Genomic DNA, 22,453 nt, shown 5'->3' with positions numbered 1-22,453 from the left:
TTACTGGTTTTAAAATCTGGCCCAATTGAATACGTAATTGAATAGCGCTGCTGTTTACACATGCAAAGACACACATACACACACATACACACACACACACACACACACACACATACAGACTGCATCTGGTTATTCACACCAAGGTGAAATTCATCACACTGCAGCTATTTAGCCATTTACACCCATCCCTACTCGTCATGTTTACTGGTTGAGGTTGGAAGTGGTTAGAATTAGGGCAAAGAGATCATCGTTAGGGCTAGTGCTAGCCAATCTCGGATATTATTTGAGATTAAGGTGCTAAATTTAAGAGAAAAAAAACATCTGAAATGTATTGCCAGAAAGACAGGTGACAAAATACACATACTGAGTAAGATGCAGTTTTCACTACTTCACTATTACTGCCATCTTTAATGAATATAAACTGAATATGCTAAACAGGGGTTTAAAATTAAGCTACACTTTAGATTATTTTCTGAAGAGTCTTGTCTACTTTGCACTTGGCTGTAGCTTGTAAGTCAGCAGCAGGTTTATCATGGCTAGAAGCATTAGCCACCCACTGCACTTTCATCAGTGGTTACTGAGTTGATAGTGTATCAGAGGCTCTTGCTCGAAAAGTTAAACTAATCCATCGTGGCTCAGGCTAACTGGTCAATATGTTTAAATGGTGCGTAAATGTTAGCTAACACAATGACTTAGCGCTAGCTAGCTCACGGAATTGCACACCTGTCATCAATGTTGTGTACTGTAAATTAAATAGGTTTTTTTAAAGAATGGGCTGACTTATCCTTGCTAATAACATGTTCGATTCATGTTAATAATCTTGTTATTTTCATACATATTTTAATTGTTGGAGGAAAAAAAATAAATTAAAACTTAAATTGTCAAACAATAATTTGACAGACCCCCTGCAGTAACTCCGAGGACCCCTTAGGGGTCGTGGACCCCCTGTTGAAGACCCAGGAACTAAAATGTTATTGATAAATGTAACAGGCATCTATCAAAGTGGCAAAATAAAACCAATAATTCAATGTTATGGTTGTTCATTTTGTGTTCATGTACATTAAATGCAGATGGACCACAACCTAAATTAAAAACATATTATATCCAAGAGTATACATTTGAATTGCCCAGGGGGAAAATGCCACAACTTCTTGGCTCTCCTGACAGTTTGACTGTATATTAGCACCACAAAGCATTCCTTCACACACAGTTGATGACATGTGTGCTTGTATGAGGAAGAGCTGTCAGTTATCTGCTGCAACCCATCTGTCTTCGTTGTCTGTAATGAAGACCATGCCTCACTGAGAGTTTAATATACTGTATGAACAACTTCCTCTGGTATTGTTAATATATTCTCACACAACTTTAAGGAAGCCTGGCTGAACATGGTCATGCACAGACATGTTTAAAAAGTCCTCTGATCATCCACACAGCCAACTCATTGTGGTAAGGTATAAAATCCATTTGCAAGGATATTAACTAGAGATTATCCTGTGGACAGGTGTTGTATTTTTTTTTTGCTACAAAGGCTAAACCCATCTAGTCCTTGTGTATAGATGTATGTTACAATTCTAATACTACTGTGACGTCTGATATATCAAATTAAACAAACTAAACAAATCTGCCACATTTAACAGCATGTCACATTTTATGTCTGCTCAATTCAACAGTTCAACAAAAGGATCTGGGCGTATGGTAATATTCTCTTTGAACAGGACTGTGTTCTCTGCTATGGCTACAGGGACATCTGACACAAATATATAACAGATGTTCGACTGTGTTTCTTGTAAACTGACCGTTGTATTGACGTTAGAAATCCATCACCAGTAAAGGTATCGAAGTGTAATTTGTCTGCATGCATTTTTTCCACTGGCTGTTATACACTGAAATTTGGAAATATTTTTTGGCCCTTTAATGTGCATGTTTGAAGAACTGAACAGAGGATGTATTATGGTGCAGCCCAAAGTGTATACAGTACTCAGTGCCAGGGTTTTTAAAATTTTACATGTATTTGGCCTGGAATACATATAAATATATGTATTTTGCAATTGAAAACAACATGTCTTTGAAAAACACATCTTACAATAAATGTTTTATGTACAGCACTAAAATGTGTTTTATGGTAGTTGATTTAGACTGTCCTTTAGGGAAAAGGAGGGAAGGTAGGACTGTCACCTGGACGATTTGAGAATCCTGAGTTCAGTCCCAGTTAATCCCTGCTTGCTGCTTCTGTGCATTTTAGTTTGTCATCATGGTTTTAAAGCCAGACAGGTAGCACTCTAAAAACTGGTTCAACTTTAAAAGTTAGGGTAACAATTTGCATGCATCTTTTGAAGTAGTTTCACCTCTGGCATTATTGAGGCAATCCTATGAGTCTTTTATAAGTCTGACAAACTCCATTCGCTAAGTACAACCAACACGGCTTGCTTTGACCTCCAAAAAACTTATTTTAAGTTGAATCAACTTAATATGTATTAAAAGGTTGTGGTGATATTTAATGGTCAAATTATTTGATTTGATTATTTGATATTCTAACTTATTTACTTTAATTCCATCCTACTCAAGAATGTCAAAAATAGTTTTGATTTTGACCAACCTCTTGAAATAAGCTGTCAGCTGACTAAAACATATGAATAAAACAAACATAATTTTTTTAATGCTGAAAGAATTCTGTATTTTAAGCACTATCCACAAACCCCATGAATCCACTAGTTCAGCTTAAAAAATAGGTAACAATTTGCATACATCTCATTAGGTAGTTCCAAATCTGGCATTATAGAGTCAATCCTATTCTTTTATAATCTGAAAAAATAAATTAATTTTGTTCAACCAACATGAATTGCTTTGACCTGGAAAAGCTTATTTAAGTTGAGCCAACTTAAAATGTATCCAAAAGTTGTGGTGAAATTATTTTATAAAAGATATTCCAACTTCTTTATTTGAATTTCATCCTAGCTAAAAATGTTTCTGATTTTGACCAACTTCTTAAAATAAGTTGTCAACTAATTTAAACACGTTAATGTAACAAATCTAATTCTTTGTGCTGAAAAACTTTGTTTTAAGCATTTTCCACTCACCTCATGAGTCATATTAAACATACATAATTGCCACATTGAAAAGGAAAAAGAAAAAGAAAAACTGATCAGTATTTAATTATTGGCATTACAATTTGAAATGTTTCACGCTTTAACAACATATTTTCATGATATGACATGAATCGTTTCTTGTTAAAACAACATACTGTATATCTTGTTATATGACACATTTCAATTATAATGCAATAAAACATGTGTTGTTATAACATGAAACTCCTATTTGAATGAGGAAACGGCGTGTGGAGAGCAGATAAATTGAGGAACATAGCTCATGATTTGAGTAAATTGTACTTCATCCACGAGACATGGTGACATTCAGCTGTTATTGGTGTATGGTGGATGATATTTTACATACAGAAGAATTTTAAAAGGCATAGGGCAAATAGTGAGAGCAGCTGAGAAGATCACCTTTCCATGGCTGACATCTACACACACCAGTGTGTCAGGAAGGCTAACAGCATAATGACTGACCCCTTCCCTCCCACCACCTCTTCACACTCCTGCCACATGGAAGAAGGTTCCAGAGCATCTATGCACGACAGACTGTGCAGTTTTTTCCCAAAGCTATCAGAATTCTGAACACTGTCCGAGTGCTGATCCCATCCCTCCCTCCAACACCACAGGATGATACATTGTGACACACAGATGATACATTTAAAGAGCGCCAGCACTTAAATTCTGCACTGCCTGTTTTTCCACAGTACACTGCACACATAGACACTTAAGCACTTTTTACAGGGGTTTTGTTTTTAAGTCTAAATATGTCTTGCATTATAGAAGTGACTAATTAACCTGATTCTGTATTTGATTCTGATTCCTTACAGAAGGAAGAAAGAGGAGAAGGAACAGCACTGGGCTTTGAAATCAATCTGACATAGTGGCCTAACCCTGGAATTACATCTTCCAGGTCCATCATATGATGTGATTGAGACTTTTTCCCCTAGACTTCAGGATTTGATCCATTCAGTCCGATAACATTTTGAGACTAAAAGAGCTGCACTAATAAATTATTTGATCTCCATTCAAGTTAGGGGAGCACTAGACTAGCAAGTTAGCCGCTTGGCTGGCAAAAGCCTCTATAGTGTGGCTGCCCTATGGGTTCTTCGATGCAGAAGCAGAAATGGAAGATTCAGTACTTTAAACATGGAAGTTAATATTTTTGGCTTCATGTGCCTCCAACTCTGTATCCACTTCTCTTTTACATCAATGTTCTGCCCCCTGGATGTAGCACCATTTCTGATTGATCAGCTGGAGGAGCATGGAAGGTGGATACAAGTCCCAAGGAGTCATGCGAGGCACCAGGATGATGTGACCAAGGGGTAGGCCACTTTATATGTTGTAAATGATAGTGATCTCTTTTTCTTTTTTTGATGTGGCAGAAAAACACTTTAGATGTTGCCCTTGGCTGCAGGTGTTAGGCCACATGTTTTTATGAATATAATTTCCAATAGAAATAGTCATTCTTCCACCAACCATTTCTTTTCCTGATCCTCCCAATGACACTGTTCTTGATGCAGTCTTGGTTTTCATGACATCCTCAATCTGACTCATCTAGGCTATTATTTTCATTTTTTATTTTTGAAAATGATCTCTTGTGGAAATAATGTAGATACCCTACTGATTTAACAACAGCAATGCATGGAAACATGAAATATGTGGAGTTGTGAAAAAACGAGTTTGAATGTCTTTGTGTGTCTAAATATATGGCCTCAACTGTTTTTGCCTAAACTCTCCAGCTACTAAAGTTATGGCACCCAAGGTGGTTCTGAGATGATGGGTTGGGGGTCTTGTCTGTGGATTTGTTTCTACAGGCTTGTTTGATTTTCCTCATCATTCAGACCAAAGCACCCTTGGGACACAAGTGAGGTTTCTTCAAGACAAGAACAGATCCACATATACTCTATATAATTTACTCTATATAATTCCTCTGTAAATCTGTCTACACCCTGTCATCCCGGGGCAAAGGTTGTCATTTAGATGGTCCACCATATGGCCCTGTGTTAAGTGAGATTAACCGGGGACATATGTAGCCTTGTTCTTCTCCTCGGGCCTCCCAGCATTATTTACTCTTGAATTGAAGTTAAATGTCAGACTAATTAAGGCTCTTATTCACGTGCTGGCCTGCAGCAAACTATAGGGTAATTAAAGCTTCTCCATGTTTATTTTGTTTATTTTTTTGTTAATTTTATTTGGATCCCCATTAGCAGCTGCACAGCAGCCGCTAATCTTCCTGGGGTCCACACAATGTCACTTTTGATTTTAGCCCCTTTTACACTGCCTGTACAAGGCAGGAATTTCACAACATTATTCCTCCATCATAGAATGGGGTGACAGAGTTGTTTCGCCTTTAAGCCAGCAGCGGACATCATTTGTAAAAGGGAAAGTTTTAGGATGGCACCATGGAGGGGGTGGGTGTGAGGTTTTGACAACCTGTTATGTGTGCGACCCATGGCGGGGCAATTAAAAAAGCTAACAGCTAAAAGCAGTCAGCAGCTAACTCAAAGAAGAACAGCAGCCGAAAACTGGGAAAACAACTAGGTTACCCTCGGAGCACAGGACGAGATTAGCTGCCATATAACAGCTATGTAACAGTGAATGATTGTAATTGCCATGGTATGCCATCGTTATTGTTCATAAAGCACTGCAGATACATATGTTATATGTCGCAGTAGAAGCAAACACTGTTGTGTAACATGTCACACCTCTTTTGCTTCTGGGATGCTGGCATGCTGAGCTGTATGATGCCGCTGTTGATTACTTCTACGTAAAAATGCAAAGGAAAATACTATATCCATGCAGATTTTCTATGTGCAAACAAAGGCCTCTGATTAATGCTGCAAAAAGACAAAGGATCTGAACAGTCTAAAACCAGCATTGGAATTACGGTTACAGCGATATACTGGTTTTAAAGTATACTGTGACATAAAAAATGAAGTTCATCGTACTGTGTACATTTGCTTATCTACGATAATCAAAAAAATTCAACTAGATGGAGAATCTCCCCTATATTTTAGTTATTTTTAAAGGGGAGACTTTTTACACATACTTAAATTAACAAAATAGTTTCAAGTTTCACTTGAAATGAAACATTTGTTCAACCAAAAATAACCCTTCAATTTTCATTCCTTTAAGATTCATTCTGACTGATAATAATATAAATTATGTAATACTGTGATACCATGAAACTGGTTTTTTTTCTGAGACGGTTATTGTACTGTGAAAATCTCCTACCGTTGCAACCCTAATTGGAAAAGCTGACAAATGGGCAGACTCTTCTATATAACCTGTGTTAGCACCTGAACATCCACTGTTCATAGTGAATCCAAATGAAATGCTGTGATTAATGTCTCCGCAGAGAGGTTCACTTTCATTTGAACTCTTTGAGACTCATTTTTCTCTTTAGATAAATTTTTTGGATCAAGGCAAGGAGGACAGTTAAGGGGCCGGGCCTGAGGAATATATTGGTGTTTTTACTGCAAGTGGCTGCAGGCATACATTCTCCTGCTGAAAAAGACCTCATATTCCATAGAAGTTGTGAATACCACTGATGTACTTGCAGTACTGGCATTATCAGAATTAAAGGATAGGTTCACATTTTTTCAAGTCCTCTCATATGTACACTGAAAGGGTTAATTGTTGCTGTAATTCTAAAGTAAAGCAAAAGTTAATATGAGGCAGGGTGTCCTCCAAAGTTACGGTGTTTAGTATTGCCTTGTTGTGTTGCTTTCTCTCTCAGGCTCAGCAACAAACACAGTCAATCAAAGAACGAGCATCATGTTAGCCTCAACTGAACCTGAGGATTATGTTGTGTATGGAAACAGATAAGAGACAAAAGTACTTACATTTTAACAGCTACTGAATACTTAACATTGAAATTTAAACACCACTTAATCAATAGCTTTGAAATATTTCACTTTGAAAACCATGTATTTGAATTTGTTTTTTCTGAATTTACCTCTTCGGCCAAGTTCAGACCTAAAATTTGTCATGAGACGACTTGAAACAGGCAACTACTTGCAATGCAACATTCTGAAAACCTGCACCAATGCAACAAAACAAGACAGTATATCAATTCTGTGCAACAACTCTCTGTACTCCAGTTCTGATTTCCAGTTTCTTAGGCTCATTCTTGGCTGAATATAATTTGTAGCTCCTTTATATGAATGAGGATAGTGATGGTAAGATACTGGCTGCAGTTGCATTTGTAGTGATGAAACAGTGACAAGACGCCACAGTAATATATATAACCAGCGCCAATTAATCAGTCAATGATAATGTGTGTGTGTGTTAGTGTGTGTGGGGGGGGCATAAGCACACACAGCGAGAAGCAGTGACCCACCGTCTGATGCCAACACACCATGGGGACAGAAACAGAGGGCTCAGCAGGGATTTAGCACCTGCTACAGCAAGCGAACACGGCGTTTGTGGTCATTTTGAAACATTTTGCATACAGTCTAAAACCAGCGGCCGGTGATTTGACCAGCTGAGTTGCAAGTGACACCATCGACCGGCTTGAGTCAAGCTCAGACAGCCAGTTGTCACCGTTGCAGCTCTTCTCTACAACGTTCTGTAAAGGTTTCATCCCATCACAAATCATTGGTCTGAACTGGGCTTTTGGAATTGAAATGTGAAATTTCTTGAATTGCAGTTTTGAAAGCCTATTTTTGAATATAATGAATGTTCATGAATTTAGACCCAAAAATTTGAGTTTCATTATAAAAAAAAAGGTTCAGGGAAATTATTTGATTGATCAAATTCAGATCTAAAATTTCACGTTGAAATTTTTCAAATAAAACCGTTTGAGTGCTCAAATTTAGATCCAAAAATTACAATTCCAAAAACTTTAAAAGGCAACATCCGGGCTACCCAGGACAGGATAGACAATCAAGCCTGAATGCACTCAAACCAACTTATGGCCTATCAGAGCACAGTCTGTCAGTCATGTGGGCCAAGATAGTGGTTCGAAAACTGAAAAACAATAATGACTACCAGGAAGAATGATGGGGCTCCAGTAAGTTGTTGAATTTGTGCTGTGTATGGACTGTCTTATTGAACTGTTCTGCTGTTCTATTTGATCATTTGAAACCTAAGTTTTTAGATCTGATTTTGACCAATCAAATTTTAGTTGTAGATGTTTAATCTATATTTTTCTTTTTTTTTTTGAAATTCTGAAACTTGAATTTTTGGATATGAAGTTGTGAACATTATAAAAATCTATACATTCAAAGTCAGATTTTACATTGCAAATCAAGAAATTTTTATTTCAAAGTGGTGAATTCAAAATAAATAAATTCAGATACATGGTTTTCAAAGTAAAATGTCTCACTGTTTTGAATTCAGTGGTCTTTACATTTAAATATTAAGTATTCAGTAGCTATTAAATTTAGATGTCTCTTATTTGCACACACACACACATACACACGCACACACACACACACACACACACACAATTCCATTTTTTTTTACACTGAGACACAAAAACCAGCTCAGCACTAATACCAGCAGCAAGGCCCATTGCAGTGCACACACACACACACACACACACACACACACACACACACACACACACACACCCCTGCAGATTTCACTTACCAAAAAGGCCTCCCAGCAGGTAGACTGAGTTGGACAGTTGGACCATAGTCTTGCAATTAAGTCCTCGGCTCCACAGTGCTTTAATGTTAATGCACACGCACAGGATCGACAACCTACACAACTCTGTCGTTTGCAACTCTTTAGTGTGTCTGTTCAGTGGGACACACATGGGATGTGGAGCCTCAGGTCTTCATTTCATCGTTGAGCATCTCCAGAACATGCCAGCAGACACAGATCCTGGTTTTTATGGCCCTTGTTCTTCTGTTGCTCCCTGCTGTTGACAGTCTGAAACAGATGGGGGATAAAAAAAACTTGGCTGTCAACTCCACTGTTAAGTTAAAGCCTATAAAGTCTTCAAATAAACATGTCTATACATTTTTGATATGCTCATAAACTCAGACCTGTGATAGACTCCACAAAAAATGCATGAAATTTTGGGTTCTACGTGGAGATTTATGGATGGTGTTTTAGTCCTTGATTATTCACATTCCACATCACGAAATGCAATAAACAGAATCCATATCATTATTACAGTTGAAGCCAGCAGAAAGCACAAGTCTGCAGCCACGCCAATGTCTCTGTAAGGCTGTTCCATAGGTTCTATGCTATATGCTAACATAAGGACGCTAACATGCTCCCGATGTCAAAGCTAACATGCTGATGTTCACGATCTTATTTTAACTTTGCTAATCAGCACTTAACACTGAAGCTAATTGGAGATCAAAAGTCAGTCATCACTATTCATCTTGAGGGGGGTATGAATAATGATAGGCCTACAAAATTTCATTACAATCCATCTGATAGTTTTTGAGACCTTTTTGACGCAAATAGAACCAACTAACCAATCAATATTGTTATACCTAGAGCTATGCCGTTAGCATGGCTAAAACTCAAACTAGATTCATAAAGATAGCACAGTATTCATTGTGGAGGAATAGTTATCTCGTGCAAGTTCAATTTTGACGCTGAAAGCAATGAAAACGTTGGCTGCCTAGAAGGTAGATTGTGTAAAACAAAATACATGTAACAGCATGAAATATATATGGAACAATGGTCAAAGTAATGATGAAGAGAAATGAAAAACACTGAGTGACATGAGCAGAGTTTGTTCCTGTTTAATGTTCATATTTGATATAAAAAAAAGAGATAAACTTCAGCCCAAGCCAACAACTGCAACACCCATGACCTATCCTGTCATTTCATATTAACTAACGATACTGTTTTCAGGAATCTGTTAGCTATCATATCTTATTGCGTCTTATCAGATCTGATGGGAAGAATGTGAATTTGAATGTTTGTCTCTTCTCTTGAGTTCAAAGGACTTTTACAGTAAGGCTGTTTGGCTGATCGTTCACTCATTCTGATGAAATATGGGCATATCGTGCATCTCACCAGTGAGATCACCATTTTGAGAAAACAGGGATACATGATACAATTCAGCCCAGAGGTACTCAAAGTTTTTCAAGGGACCAACAAAATGCTGCAGCCAGGCACAGCTGGTTAAAATATCAAAATACAGGTGTTCAGAAGATTTATTCATCTCCTAAATGAGCTTTTAAAAAGGGACAAATCTTATGTGAAATGTAAAAGGCACACTGGATAGTTTATCCACCTTATTTTCAAACACGGAAGTAAATAGTGATCAACTTCCATGTTTTTGTGTGTGACTTCTGGTCAGCCGGTTTCCCTTACCGGAGCTAATGGTGCAAGCTAATTTTTTTTTCAATTTTCAATTGTTTATGTTAGTCAGTCAGTCAGTTAGTTAGTTAGTTAGTTAGTTAGTCTGTGTATTTTATATAGATAACTGTGCCCACGTTTCTGTTATCCGGTAATTGCCGGTAAAAATATTTCCCTCTAAACACGAATAAATCGCACGTCAATCAAAACTATGAACTAAAAAAGCATAATCTATCCTGAGTGAGACAAACTGCTTGATCCCCATCTCTAGTGTACCAGCAGAGAACCTGCAGAACCGAATCAGCGAAAAAACACACCAGGCTACACAGCCTCTCTACCTGAGCAGCTGAAGCTGTGGCTCGCACCCTCGACACACAGACACACAGATGGTGTTTCTGCATGCCAGCCAAACGTGCGCAACTGTGAGAAATAAATATGTGAGGTGCACGCTGCTTTTCTATCGTTTTTTTCTTTTCTTTCTTTCTGCCAGCGACATGCACTCCTAACACAGGACGGGTTGTTTTTATTGACTGAGTTGATTATTAAGCCATAGTGATGCATGGATCGGCTCTGATAGCACCGGAATCAGCATGTACGCATCAACCATCCAGCCATTACAACATGATTGAGTTAGCAAAGCAGTTTTGTGTTGCTATGTGTGGTATTTATTCAGTTTTGGGAAATCACAATGTCTAGAAAGCATCAGTGGCTGCAGCTGACAGGGACAGCTAACGTTAACACTAGCAGCAATGCTAACATCAGGACGTCATCTGTTAAAAGCCTCCCATTGTCGGATACGACATGAAACTACTCCAGTTAGCTCAATCATGTTGTAACTAAGACATCCGCTGGGAAAAAAAAAATTTTCACGGACCGTTTATTGAGTTCTTGAGTTATTACAGACACCGCTAACGGCTAACAGCTAACAGTTAGCCCAGCTAATCTACGATAACCATGTTATTGATTACAAAACGTGCACACAGAAATAGTAATGTTTGTTCAGTCATTGTGTTTATACACTTTACAAACATCAGATTAGTCTGATAACAAGATATAGTGATGTGAAAAATGTGACTGATATATATTCCCATTTACACAGTGGTCAAGAGTGCTGGATAGGAAGTGTCGCACAAAAAAATGGAAGCTGGCTGCGTTCTGTTTTGCCTCCGTGTTTCCGTGAAAAATAAGGTGGATAGAATTACAGAAGCTTTGCAATCTGTTAAAGACATGATATCTGTATTTTACATCAGATGGTCAGCTAAGTAGGAGGATTAGGGCTGCCACGAACCATTATTATCTGTGTATCTATGTATCTATTGTTTTTAGCTATACTAGCAGCATGGCTCTCAGGAAAGCCTAGTCGAAAATACATCACATATGTATGTTTCATATATATCATAACTTTTATGAAGTTACACAGTATATGAGCTGACTTTGTCATGTAGAGGTGGAGGGAATGGTGGATGGCGTTACACCTCAGCCATACGCCTTTGAAGCTGCAGACCACTGTTCAAGACCAACAAACACCAAAACTGGTTATAAGCCATACGCATTTACAGTGGCTTTTTGGCCACCCACACCAAATGTGGGTGATTTTCTAACCACATATTCACATTGTTAAAACATAGAAATGGAAAATTTCAACATTTCCACAACATATAAACCTACAAATACAACATATCAATGGTTTGTAGAAACATAAAACGTCAATATTTTACCTAGCGATCGGGTTGCTGAGGATGGCAATTTTTGTCCAGACTGAAATGACTTAACAACAATTGGACAGACTGCCATGAAATTTCATGAAGATATTCATGGTCCCCAAATGAAGAATGACTCTGGTGATGGCTTAACTTTTACTCAAGCACCACAAGCAGGTTGACATTTTTGGTTGTTATTGAATTATTGAATAGATCAAGATGGTAACATTTTACAGCAGCATGTTGCATTGTTATTGTAGGCATGTCAGCATGCTGATGTGTAGCATTTTGCTCGAAGCACCACTGTGCCAAGTAGCACGGCCACCAGAATGACAGTAATATGAAGTATGTCCATTACAATTTCCAAGCTCCTCTTTAAATTGGTTGTTTTGTCAAAAACTCAAGAGACATTTTATTTACAGTGACACATAACAGAGAAAAGCAGCAAATGCCCACATTTGAACAAGATAATGTTTGCCAGTTTTGCTTAATTATTTGCTTAAATGCACCTATCAGGGTGCAACATGTGAAACTCATCAACATGTCTGGTCATGCTTATAACACACTAACAACTAACAGTCTGTTTGTTCAACAAAATTTTCCTGGCCACTCAGCAAATGGCATGGCTTGCTGTAAGTCAAAAGGTCATTTAAGAGAAAGAAATCTCAGCTATAGCAACATAAATTATATAGATTAACTAAGAAGAGAATCCACTTTATAATTTATTTCGAAACGATGAGGGATCCATTGTTTTTTTTTTTTCAGGTGTAAGAAGGAATAGACCTCTAGGTGTCCAGAATGCAGGCAGGTGAACAAGCAATGAAGAAAAATGAAAAAAGAGAGAGAGACCAAAGGGAATGTTGAGCTACCAAGAACTTAACTTATAGCAAACTATAAACTAATTTTTCTTTAAAAAAAAAACAATTGTACAAATGTTGGGGAAAGCAAAACATGTCCATAATAAATTTTCCAGCTAACGTTAGCTTATTGATCTTACATTAATGTTAGTTCATATTAGACTAATGTCTGAATTAATATTGTGTTTAAAACCTCACATTTGTGGTTATGTGTCCAATATCGTAAACAATAAAGCAGGTGTCAGGTCTAGGTTTAGGAACAGTAACTCTGAGCAATACTGACCTTCATAACCCAATGAAGAATACATAACAAAATACAATATTCTAATGGTGCATTTCTACCATAGATTTCTGTGCGTAGTTTGCATGTTCTCCCCGTGTCAGTGTTGGTTTTCTCCAGGTTCTCTGGTTTCCCTCCCAACATCCATTAGGTTAATTGGTGACCCTAAATTGAATGGGAGCGTGAATGGTTGTCTGTCTCTATGTGTCAGCCCTGTGCAACTAATAATCTCTATATCAGTATAAGATTTCAATATCCAAAGCATTCTGCTTTCCATTTATAGTCTGAGCAGTATTGGCCAATCACATTTGAGATTGAGTGGTAGGGAGAGCAAAAGAGTCAGAATACAATGCAGTCATCAGCAATGCAATCCGCATTCATATGCAGATAGAGATTAGCCGAAATGAGTGGCACACGAAAGAGGAAGTCTTGGCCTGGGTATGTCAACTTTCTACAGTGGAACCCACGATATATTAGCTGTTACCCCCAGAGACTTATTGCATGGCAACTGATGTCATCTCACAAGTGTCGTGGGAATTACTTCTGTCATTAATGCCAGCGTTGCTACTGTAGCTTTGTCAGCAATTTTAGAGGCTGGCTCAGCACTTTAATGTAAAAGTATGGAAATTATGGCTGGCTCTCTAAATTGGCACTCATTCATCAAAACTTCGAGAACCTCTGGATGGCACCTGACGGGAGAATTAGTGCCACCTACTGCTTATCTCAATGAACCATCTCCTGATATTCACATAACAGTAGTGAATGGAAACGAACATTTTCTTTTGAGGATTTTCTGAAAGTCTTTGCTGAGCTGGAGAGATGCATGGTCAATCCTTAAACCTGTTGATATAGCACTAGAGTCTGGTTGAGGCTGAGGCTGGAAGAGTCAACACAATACACACCTCTCATTCTAAAAGTTATTGTAAGCTTTAGGCTGGATCCTGTGATGCTGTGATGTTGCTCTGTCTTTATGTTCTATCCGAGGCCAAAGTGATCGTACTGACAGAGCTGATGGTCCTGTGACGTGTGCTACTACTGATTTTCTGCTAGTAACAAATGCAGTTATTGCTTTAACAACTGCAAAAATACTGCACTCTCAATATTAGTTGTGAGGGGTTTTTTTTGCTTTTTTTTTAACTGCTGTTAATTGTGGCTTGTTATTTCACCAAAGGGTGGCTGTGGATAACTCTGATTTCACTATCTGGTGCCAACTTGTACTTCTTCAGTTCTTCCTTCAGTCCACAAGGAGGAACCACAGACGGACCATGGAAAAAAAATCATCTGACTGTTGGTGGGAAAAAAGCAAACTTCTCACTGTGTGCAAGATCTGTACTCACTTCCTTGTGAGGTGCTCCTTTACTTCAGTGAGCCTGTCATATATTATCTGTGTATAATTACGTGTCTTCGGCTGATATCTACTGTACATCTTTACAGCACAATCTCAGCATTTCTAGATCATCTTAAAACACTGATACCAGAAAGGCTCAACTTTGGGATTGGTTAGTAATTAGAGGGAAAAAATGTATTTTTGATTTTGGGGTGACTGTTTCTCTAAGGCATAGAGCCAGTAGTCTCGCTCACCAGCCCTTTCTCAAGAAAAGAAAGGTCTGGCTGGGTCGACTCTCAGTTTAAGATTGGAGAAAAAAACGCCCCAGCTTTTTTTATTTCTTTCAACCAATCACAATCGTTCTGGGCGGTGCCACAGCAACGGTGCACTTGCAGAAATAGAAACAGGTTTTGGTGTAACACGCCCACAAAAATATCACCTACAGGACGCGAACCATTGCAGAAGAATGGCTACAAAAAAAGTTAGTAAAGGACATGTTGAAAACGGTTGAAAACTGCTACACAACCGGAGGTGGTAGGGCGGGACTTCAGCGGGTGGCTCGTTCTGCCCAATGAGAGGCTGATCTATGCAGCGAACTTCTGCCCACTCAGACTATAGAGCCAGTAACTGTATTTGAGATCTGGTTTTGGGGGATAATATAAACTAATTAAGACTTTTTTAAGTACTTTTGCTATTGACTGGGGTGATAGTCGGCCCCCAGAAATGGTCCTGTGTTTACAGTCTAATGCCGTGTTTCCTATTCAGCTAACACTCGTGAAACATTCCCTGAGTCAAGCACTCAAACACAGTCTTAATGTAGGTTGCTGAATTTTAATTTCAAAATATGAACCCGACTTAAATACACAAACTGTTCCTTCATTCATTCATTCATTCGTTTTCCGTAACCACTTCTCCTGTTAGGGGTCATGGGGGGCTAGAGCCTATCCCAGCTGTGAGGCGGGGTACACGATGGACAGCCAACGGACTATCACAGGACTGACACATAGAGACAGACAACACTGTTGCTCACATTCACACCTATGGGGAACTTACTGCTTTTCACCAGTTCACCTGCATGACTTTGGACTGTGGGAGGAAGCTGGAGATCCTGGGGAAAACCCACACAGACACAGGGAGAACATGCAAACTCCACACAGAAGGGCCCCAGCTGGCCAGCGGGTTTAAGCCCGGAACCCTCTTGCTGTGAGGCGACAGTGGCAACCATTACACCACCGTGGCGCCCACTGCTCCTTCATGCATAGAAAAAAAATCTTCCTCATACTTCTTCATACCAGAGGGAACACTGTGCCTCACAGACATCACATGAATAATCAAACTGGAGAATCCGTGTAGAGCCCACATCAGCATCCATGCAGATATTTCCAAGAAACCCACAGAAAACACTTACCAGCTGAGCACAGGCAGCTTCCACATATCCTTAATAAAATCACTTCTTCCCATGAGCTGATTCTACAGCATAAGGTCTACTTGCAGTTCAGAGGACTCCTGCTGCTCTGGCATATCTTCAACTCAGACCGATGTGTGGACATCATCTTCACATATGGTTAACAGACCCTCCTCTCGTATAGACAACATATTTGTCAACACATAGACAATCTGAGGAACTATGAGGTCATTTTAGATGCAACTGAAGCTCAGTGCAACTTCACAGCCAATCACGGATGACTCAGAAAGATGATTGAGATAAAAGGCAAGTTTATTTCACATCTCTGTGACCTCTGTGGTGCTGTACTGGAGGGCATTATATTTAAAGGTGTTTCTAATATTTGTCGAACCCCCGTTGGGCAGAATATTAGAAACATCTCAGGTAGAGCAGAGGCACTCCCCACATGAGTCAGAGACTTTCAGAGCAGCACGCCCACCACTGCATGCTCGCTGCACCTCATCAGTAAAACGTTCCAATCTCAAGCAAATGCTAGCAAATTTCAGGAATGCTTCTGATGTTTGGGTGAGAAACACACAGGAGCTGAGCTGTATTATCCCTGGTGAATGTCACCGATATGTCACACTCACTCAGATGAAAACTGTCTACTTTGTGACAGAACGTTAAAACCTCAATGCAACACAGCATGATGCCTGATATTCTTCAGAGTTAAATGAGAAGATGTTTAAACATGTCTCACTCAGTATGCACTTAAAATTTATCCACACAATAATCTGTGTCAAAGATGAGTCATTCCTTTTCGTTTCCCTCCCTCATGCCTCTATTCCTGTTTTCCTCTTGTCATATCTTTACCTTCCTCCTCGTTCACTCCCCACAGCTGGACATCACACCTCAGTGCTTAGCCAGCTGACTAACTCAGTGACTTTCCAGCTGGTTAGATGTGCCACCAGTGGTGAGGTCATTGTGGCATGCAGCCAAGCTGCAAAGATCAACAAATGACTAAACCCAACTGATGGTTTCACAGCTGGCAAAAATGGATGGAACAGTGTGTAGGTTGTAATTGCAGCATGTGTGGTCACCTCATGAGGAGGCTACATCTAGTTTTCATTAAGTATAATTTCATTCCAGTAAGAGTGCAAGAAGATAAACAGTAACGATAAATAACAGTAGCTGAAAGAGGGTAAATGGAGGTTTAGGGGCCGCGTGTCAGGCAGTTTCTTCTAAAGTGCCCCATTTTTTTTTTAAATGCTCCACTCTGCAACCCAGAGTTAAAGAAAGTGCACATTGAATGAATCATAAACGTAATATCTGTATGGGCAAAAATGTGTGTCAGCCTGTAGAACATCCAGGTGTTCATGAATCCATAGAACTAGACAGGACTGACTGAATCAGACTCAAGCCAAGACCTCCGCCAGCCAAGGCCATTGCCGTGCTCCTCGGATGGTCATTCTTTTGACTTTGGTGTCTTCATGAGTTTTAAGTTGTAATAGGGAAACAACATGGACGCTCCAAAGGCAATGTGTTGTACGTTATTGCTCTCAATGTTTAAACAATATCTTGATAACAAAGCACAAAGGAAACACATCAAACAAGCTGTGAAATATGATTGGGAACTCATTTTTCAGATTATTCTCGCACCACATGAATGCAGTACATGCAGAGAAAACAGGGATGTCTACTTGCTCTCAAAGAACAAAAGAGCGTTAGTCAGTGACATTTTTTAAACATCGTAATGAGCTTACATAGCCTACGTACATACTGTATCAATGTGTTAGAATTATTATTTTATTTTTATTAATGTAAATGTATACATGATGACTGTCTTGTGAGTAGTTGCACTGTGAGAAGTTTTGTGGGGCGGGTGGCACTAGCTGTCAAACATGCTTGGACTGAAACACTATATTGCAAAAAGTATTCAAACTTGAAGCGCTCCATACATTTACATGTCATTTTGGGGACAGCAGAGGAAATGGCAGGGAAGTTATATTAGGTAGAGATAAATAATAATAATAATTTGGGAGGAGTGACCTGTTGGTAGCCCATTCAAAGACTCCCATGACTCATGTGCAGTCTCGATCTTGACTTTGCCCACAATGCTCAAAAACCTGAACTACAAAACTTAATCAGTAGGACACAGGCTGGTAAATGTACTTTTCCAGTCATAGCATCCGCTCAAAGTGCTGTTCACTACAGCTACCATTCACCCATTCATACACTGGTGACCAAGGCTACCATACATCATCAGTTCATCAGTTAAACATTCACATGCACTGTTATCTTGCAAGGACACGTCAACATGTAGACTGCACAGGCCAGGTATCGAACCACAGACGACCCCATATGCTCACCTGACCAGACATAAAACCCGAATGTCACAACATGGCAGCTGACATGCTTAACCTTCTGCACCCACACAAGCAATGATGCATAACAGCTGCATCTCTAAGCTGCTTTCAGTGTGCACTCAGAAAATTACAGGGTCTGTTAAATCCTCCCTCTCCAAGGACATACTGTATGCCCATAGTCCTACAGAATACACACGTATATTGAAATATAGCATATATAGACTGGTATTTACTATAGTATTCCTGTACTTCTGACAGCCCTGCCAGTCTACAGGTCTTTCATATCCATCCACTGTAACCTTCACCTTATCCATCAGCATTGCATATCTAAACCATATCCTAACTTTAAACCTGACACTAAAACCAAGCAGTCCTATCCCTCAAACTGAGGGCAGACTGGGTCAAAGTGTCTGCACAAAAACAGAGAGTTATCAGGTCCAAACCTCACGCTGGTCCTTACAAGGACAGAACACACACACACACACACACACACACACACACACACACGCACACACATTGCTCTGGGCTGACTCACCGCAGTTTTCCTCCTTTTCCTCTTGCCCTCTGTTGCCTAGCCTGTAAAAGAAGTTCGCCTATAGGCTGCAGTCCATATCAGGGAAGCCTATGGGCAGGACGTCTAATTTTACAGTAACAGAGGCGCTGCCCTGCAGACTCTGCAGCAGAGGCCAGAGGAAAGGCCTGCTGTATTTGCATTTCCTGGCCAAAAATGCTCTTTCAACCACATAAAAAATCTGAAGCTCAGGTCAAATGAGCATAATGGAGAGCGTGAACTGTCTGTGGCTGCATGAACTGCTCTCACCATGTCTAACAGAGATAATTATTTATTCTGATGGGAAGCTATTTAATTTACCCTCAGAGTAATGTTTTTTTTTTTAATGTGCTGCGCAAACAGTCTTGTCTCTTAATTCAACCAGCAGCCTGACTACTTCTCAATTGTGAAACTTGGACTCTCTCACTCCTGCGCCTGCTCTGGTGTTGCAATTCTTGGATACGGATGTTTATACAGTCTAGCTGTACTGTGAGGAGCCAAAACCCCTAGGTGGTAAGGTCTCACCTTCTCGTGCTCGATTCATGACAGTTGCTGCAGAGAGTGTGAAATCGCGTCTGCTTGCATTATTTAACCCAGGCTGAGAGTCCATTTGCCTTGCAAGCCTCGTCGGCACATACTGTCAATGTCTTCAGCCAGAGGCTAAGCGCAGCCTGGGCAATAAATAGCTGACGCACCTGACGAAAGTGAAAGTACTGCTGGACAACCAAAGACTACAGGCTGCACACACTCTCTCGTGCGTCACACACACACACACACACACACACACACACACACACACACACACACACACACAGCACACAGCAGCAGCACACCTGTGTGACCGTGAGGAAAGTTTGACAAATTAAAATCACACACACATGGGTACACACGCACCTCGAGAGTCCCGTCTGCCCCGGCTCCCGGGATGCGTAAAGGCTGTATCCACTAAGAGGTTGCACGTTGTAATAAGCCCTTGTTAAACCAAGAGAAAAGCAGACCCGATAGGCATCCAAGTAAAATCACCTATAAGAGAAGTCCTTTAGTGGCTCCGTTCATCCACGCAGCTGTGGTGCGCTCTGTCTGTGTGTGCCGCCAAGTGCGCAACAGGCTGGCCTGCAGTTCCTTCCAGTCAACACCGAGTCGCAGACACGCACACAAATGCAGCCTGCTTTCAAAATAAGAGCAGCTCGGAGCCTCCCTTGCGTGTCTCACAGTCCTCCTCCTCCTCCTCCTCCTCCTCTCTCTCTCTCTCTCTCTCTCTGACACACACATCTTGCCTTTTTTGGTTCAAATACACCAATTGACAACTGTATTACGCAAAAGATCCTCCCCTTGACCACAAGGAAGTCTTGCAAACACGTCTTTTAAAAATAACAAACTTATTTTTGTAATTAAATGTAAAACCATATTTGCCTCTAGTCAGGTTTCAGGATCGGAGAAATCTGATTAGTCATCCAAAGTGGGGGCGTTTGAGAGACTGGCTGATGGGTTCCAAGCTCGTGTCTTTGTCGCCTTTTATTAAACCAACCTTAACCTGCAGTGTCTTTATTTACACAGCCTTAAACCCTTTGGCAGTGAATTTGGGCATTGCCCAATCTGCCTGTTGCCTATTATCATTAGGGTTTCACACAGTTTTGTTTCTACTTGCTTGACAGACGTGTCATCACACACTGCGGGAAACAACATGTGGTTTAACGCAGTACACATCTGCATTTCTCGGCATGTTGCATCACTAACAGAACACAGAGGTGTCAGTTCATCCGGATTTTACTTTGAAATTTGGGTTTTAACCAGAACTGTCGGTAGGCCACTGTATTCCATCCGGCTTGACAGTAAACGCAGCTTCACTGTGGTGCTGCTGGCTCTCATAATAGATGATACTTGGACTCCTGCTGATAGTGCTCTGGTCTGCAGCACACATGTTTTTATTCAGCTTTCCAGCTGTTTCTGTGCGCGTCCATTCACAATAACCCTGCTGTTTTCATATTATAGAGAATATACATTAACATTTTATACATCATATTGAGGTGAGACAATGATTAGACTGGTAGAAATAAAAGAAAATAAGTTTTTCACTTGTTTGTTAAATAAATCTGCGGAATTTCTTCTTTTAAATCAAGTCTTTTTATCATAAGGGCGTTCTTCCAAATATATACATATATATATTTCAGGTAAGAATATCTAAAAAAAAAAAAAAGCCGCACACGCTCATGGCCAAGACAAAGTTATGATCCACCTGTGCCTTGTATAGGCTAACACATAAAAAGCCTCGGAGTGAGGCAAAGGAGGACTGAGGACCCATGGCGCGTTTCAGAGATTTTAGACAACTATATCAAAAAGTCACATTTACATTTTCGTGCGTAATCTTGTGCCGAAGATTTCCTGGACTATAGGAAGTAACTACAAAAAATCCTTATAATCTAACCTTATTTTCAAATCAAATCATGATTCAACGAACATTAAAACCATACAGAGTGGCATCTTAGATATGCTGTTCATATTGTCTGTTTGTTGTTTGTTTTGGTGCGTCAAGTCGGCTGTCGCCACAGCAGACTACTGTGTCCCACTGTACTTTACGCACAGGAAACTCATCATCTGCCAAAATGAACCCGCTCACATGCCGCCTTTTAGGGTCGCTCCGGGATATGGCCTGGTCTGACTCTGATTCACCTACATCTATCTATCTATCTATCTATCTATCTATCTATCTATCTATCTATCTATATTATCGGCGCAGCCTATTATGAACTGCGGAGGGTATCTGGCTGACTCTGAGCGTGCATGATGGAGGGACATTATGGCATCATTATAGACCAGAGCCAGATCACACCGAAACACCCAGAGCCAAACCTTCACCACAACCGCATGTGTAGCTCCAGACTGACTGCTGAGCTCAGAGGGGAAAGCCCGCAGGGGAGCAGCAGCATGGATGCAGGGTTTTTATGAATATTTCCATTTAGTCATATGAGGTCGCCTTTGATATTTTTTTAGCCAGATTTTAAAAAAAAAAAAAAAAAATAATAATAAAAAAAAAATAGTATAACTATTTTTAAGGAGTTGGTAAAAAAAAAAGTAGTAGCATCATGGGAGTTGAAAACAAAATAATCAATAATCAAAGTCACTGAAATCATACAGCAGAGTAAGATTTTCTGAGTGCTCTAATGGGATATGAAAATTCAAATGGTGCCAATTTTTAATAGGTCACCCCTTAATAATGGTGTTATATTTAGGGGTTATATAGTGTAACTAATTGTTTTATTAGTTGGTAATACATGCTTTACAGATAAGTTAGCTATAGTTATCAATAAGAAAAACTTTGGATTGTTTTTCTTATTGATAACTTATAAAACATTTTAAAAGTGACATTGAATGTACTTTTAAAAAATGTAAAATGTAACAAAAAAAAAAAAAGTCCTGACATAAAAAGTAACATGTTAGTAAAACCTTAGAAATGCTCTCTCCTCCGCCAGCAGTTGTGATTCAGCTCTGGTAAAAATGCTTAGTGGCCAACAGTAGACGACTGTGGTTGTACTTGGATTTATTATTGTGTCCAGCTCTCCTTTTCCATTGTTCATGGTTACATAAACACCACCTGGAGCTTGGTTGACAATATGAATCCTAATAG

General features: G+C 39.6%; 1 protein-coding gene across 2 annotated transcripts in view; it reads right to left on the bottom strand.

Annotated features, from left to right (window-relative positions):
- il34 (interleukin 34) overlaps positions 1 to 19,989 on the bottom strand; it is a 46,699-nt gene extending 26,710 nt beyond the window's left edge. The window contains exons 1-2 of one of the 2 annotated variants that reach the window (XM_049574729.1): positions 19,852 to 19,989; positions 8,688 to 8,972 (exon numbers count right to left, since the gene is read on the bottom strand). In XM_049574729.1, the coding sequence (XP_049430686.1) occupies positions 8,688 to 8,856 (169 nt within the window). In that variant the 5' untranslated portion in view covers positions 8,857 to 8,972; positions 19,852 to 19,989. Of the gene's footprint in view, positions 1 to 8,687; positions 8,973 to 19,722 lie in introns of both variants that reach the window. The other variant, XM_049574728.1, reaches the window with a different exon arrangement.
- Positions 19,990 to 22,453: the final 2,464 nt, after the last annotated feature.

This window comes from Epinephelus fuscoguttatus, linkage group LG4 (genome assembly GCF_011397635.1).
Source record: "Epinephelus fuscoguttatus linkage group LG4, E.fuscoguttatus.final_Chr_v1".
NCBI classification, from domain to species: domain Eukaryota; kingdom Metazoa; phylum Chordata; class Actinopteri; order Perciformes; family Serranidae; genus Epinephelus; species Epinephelus fuscoguttatus.
This window is presented reverse-complemented; position numbering and strand designations above follow the sequence as displayed.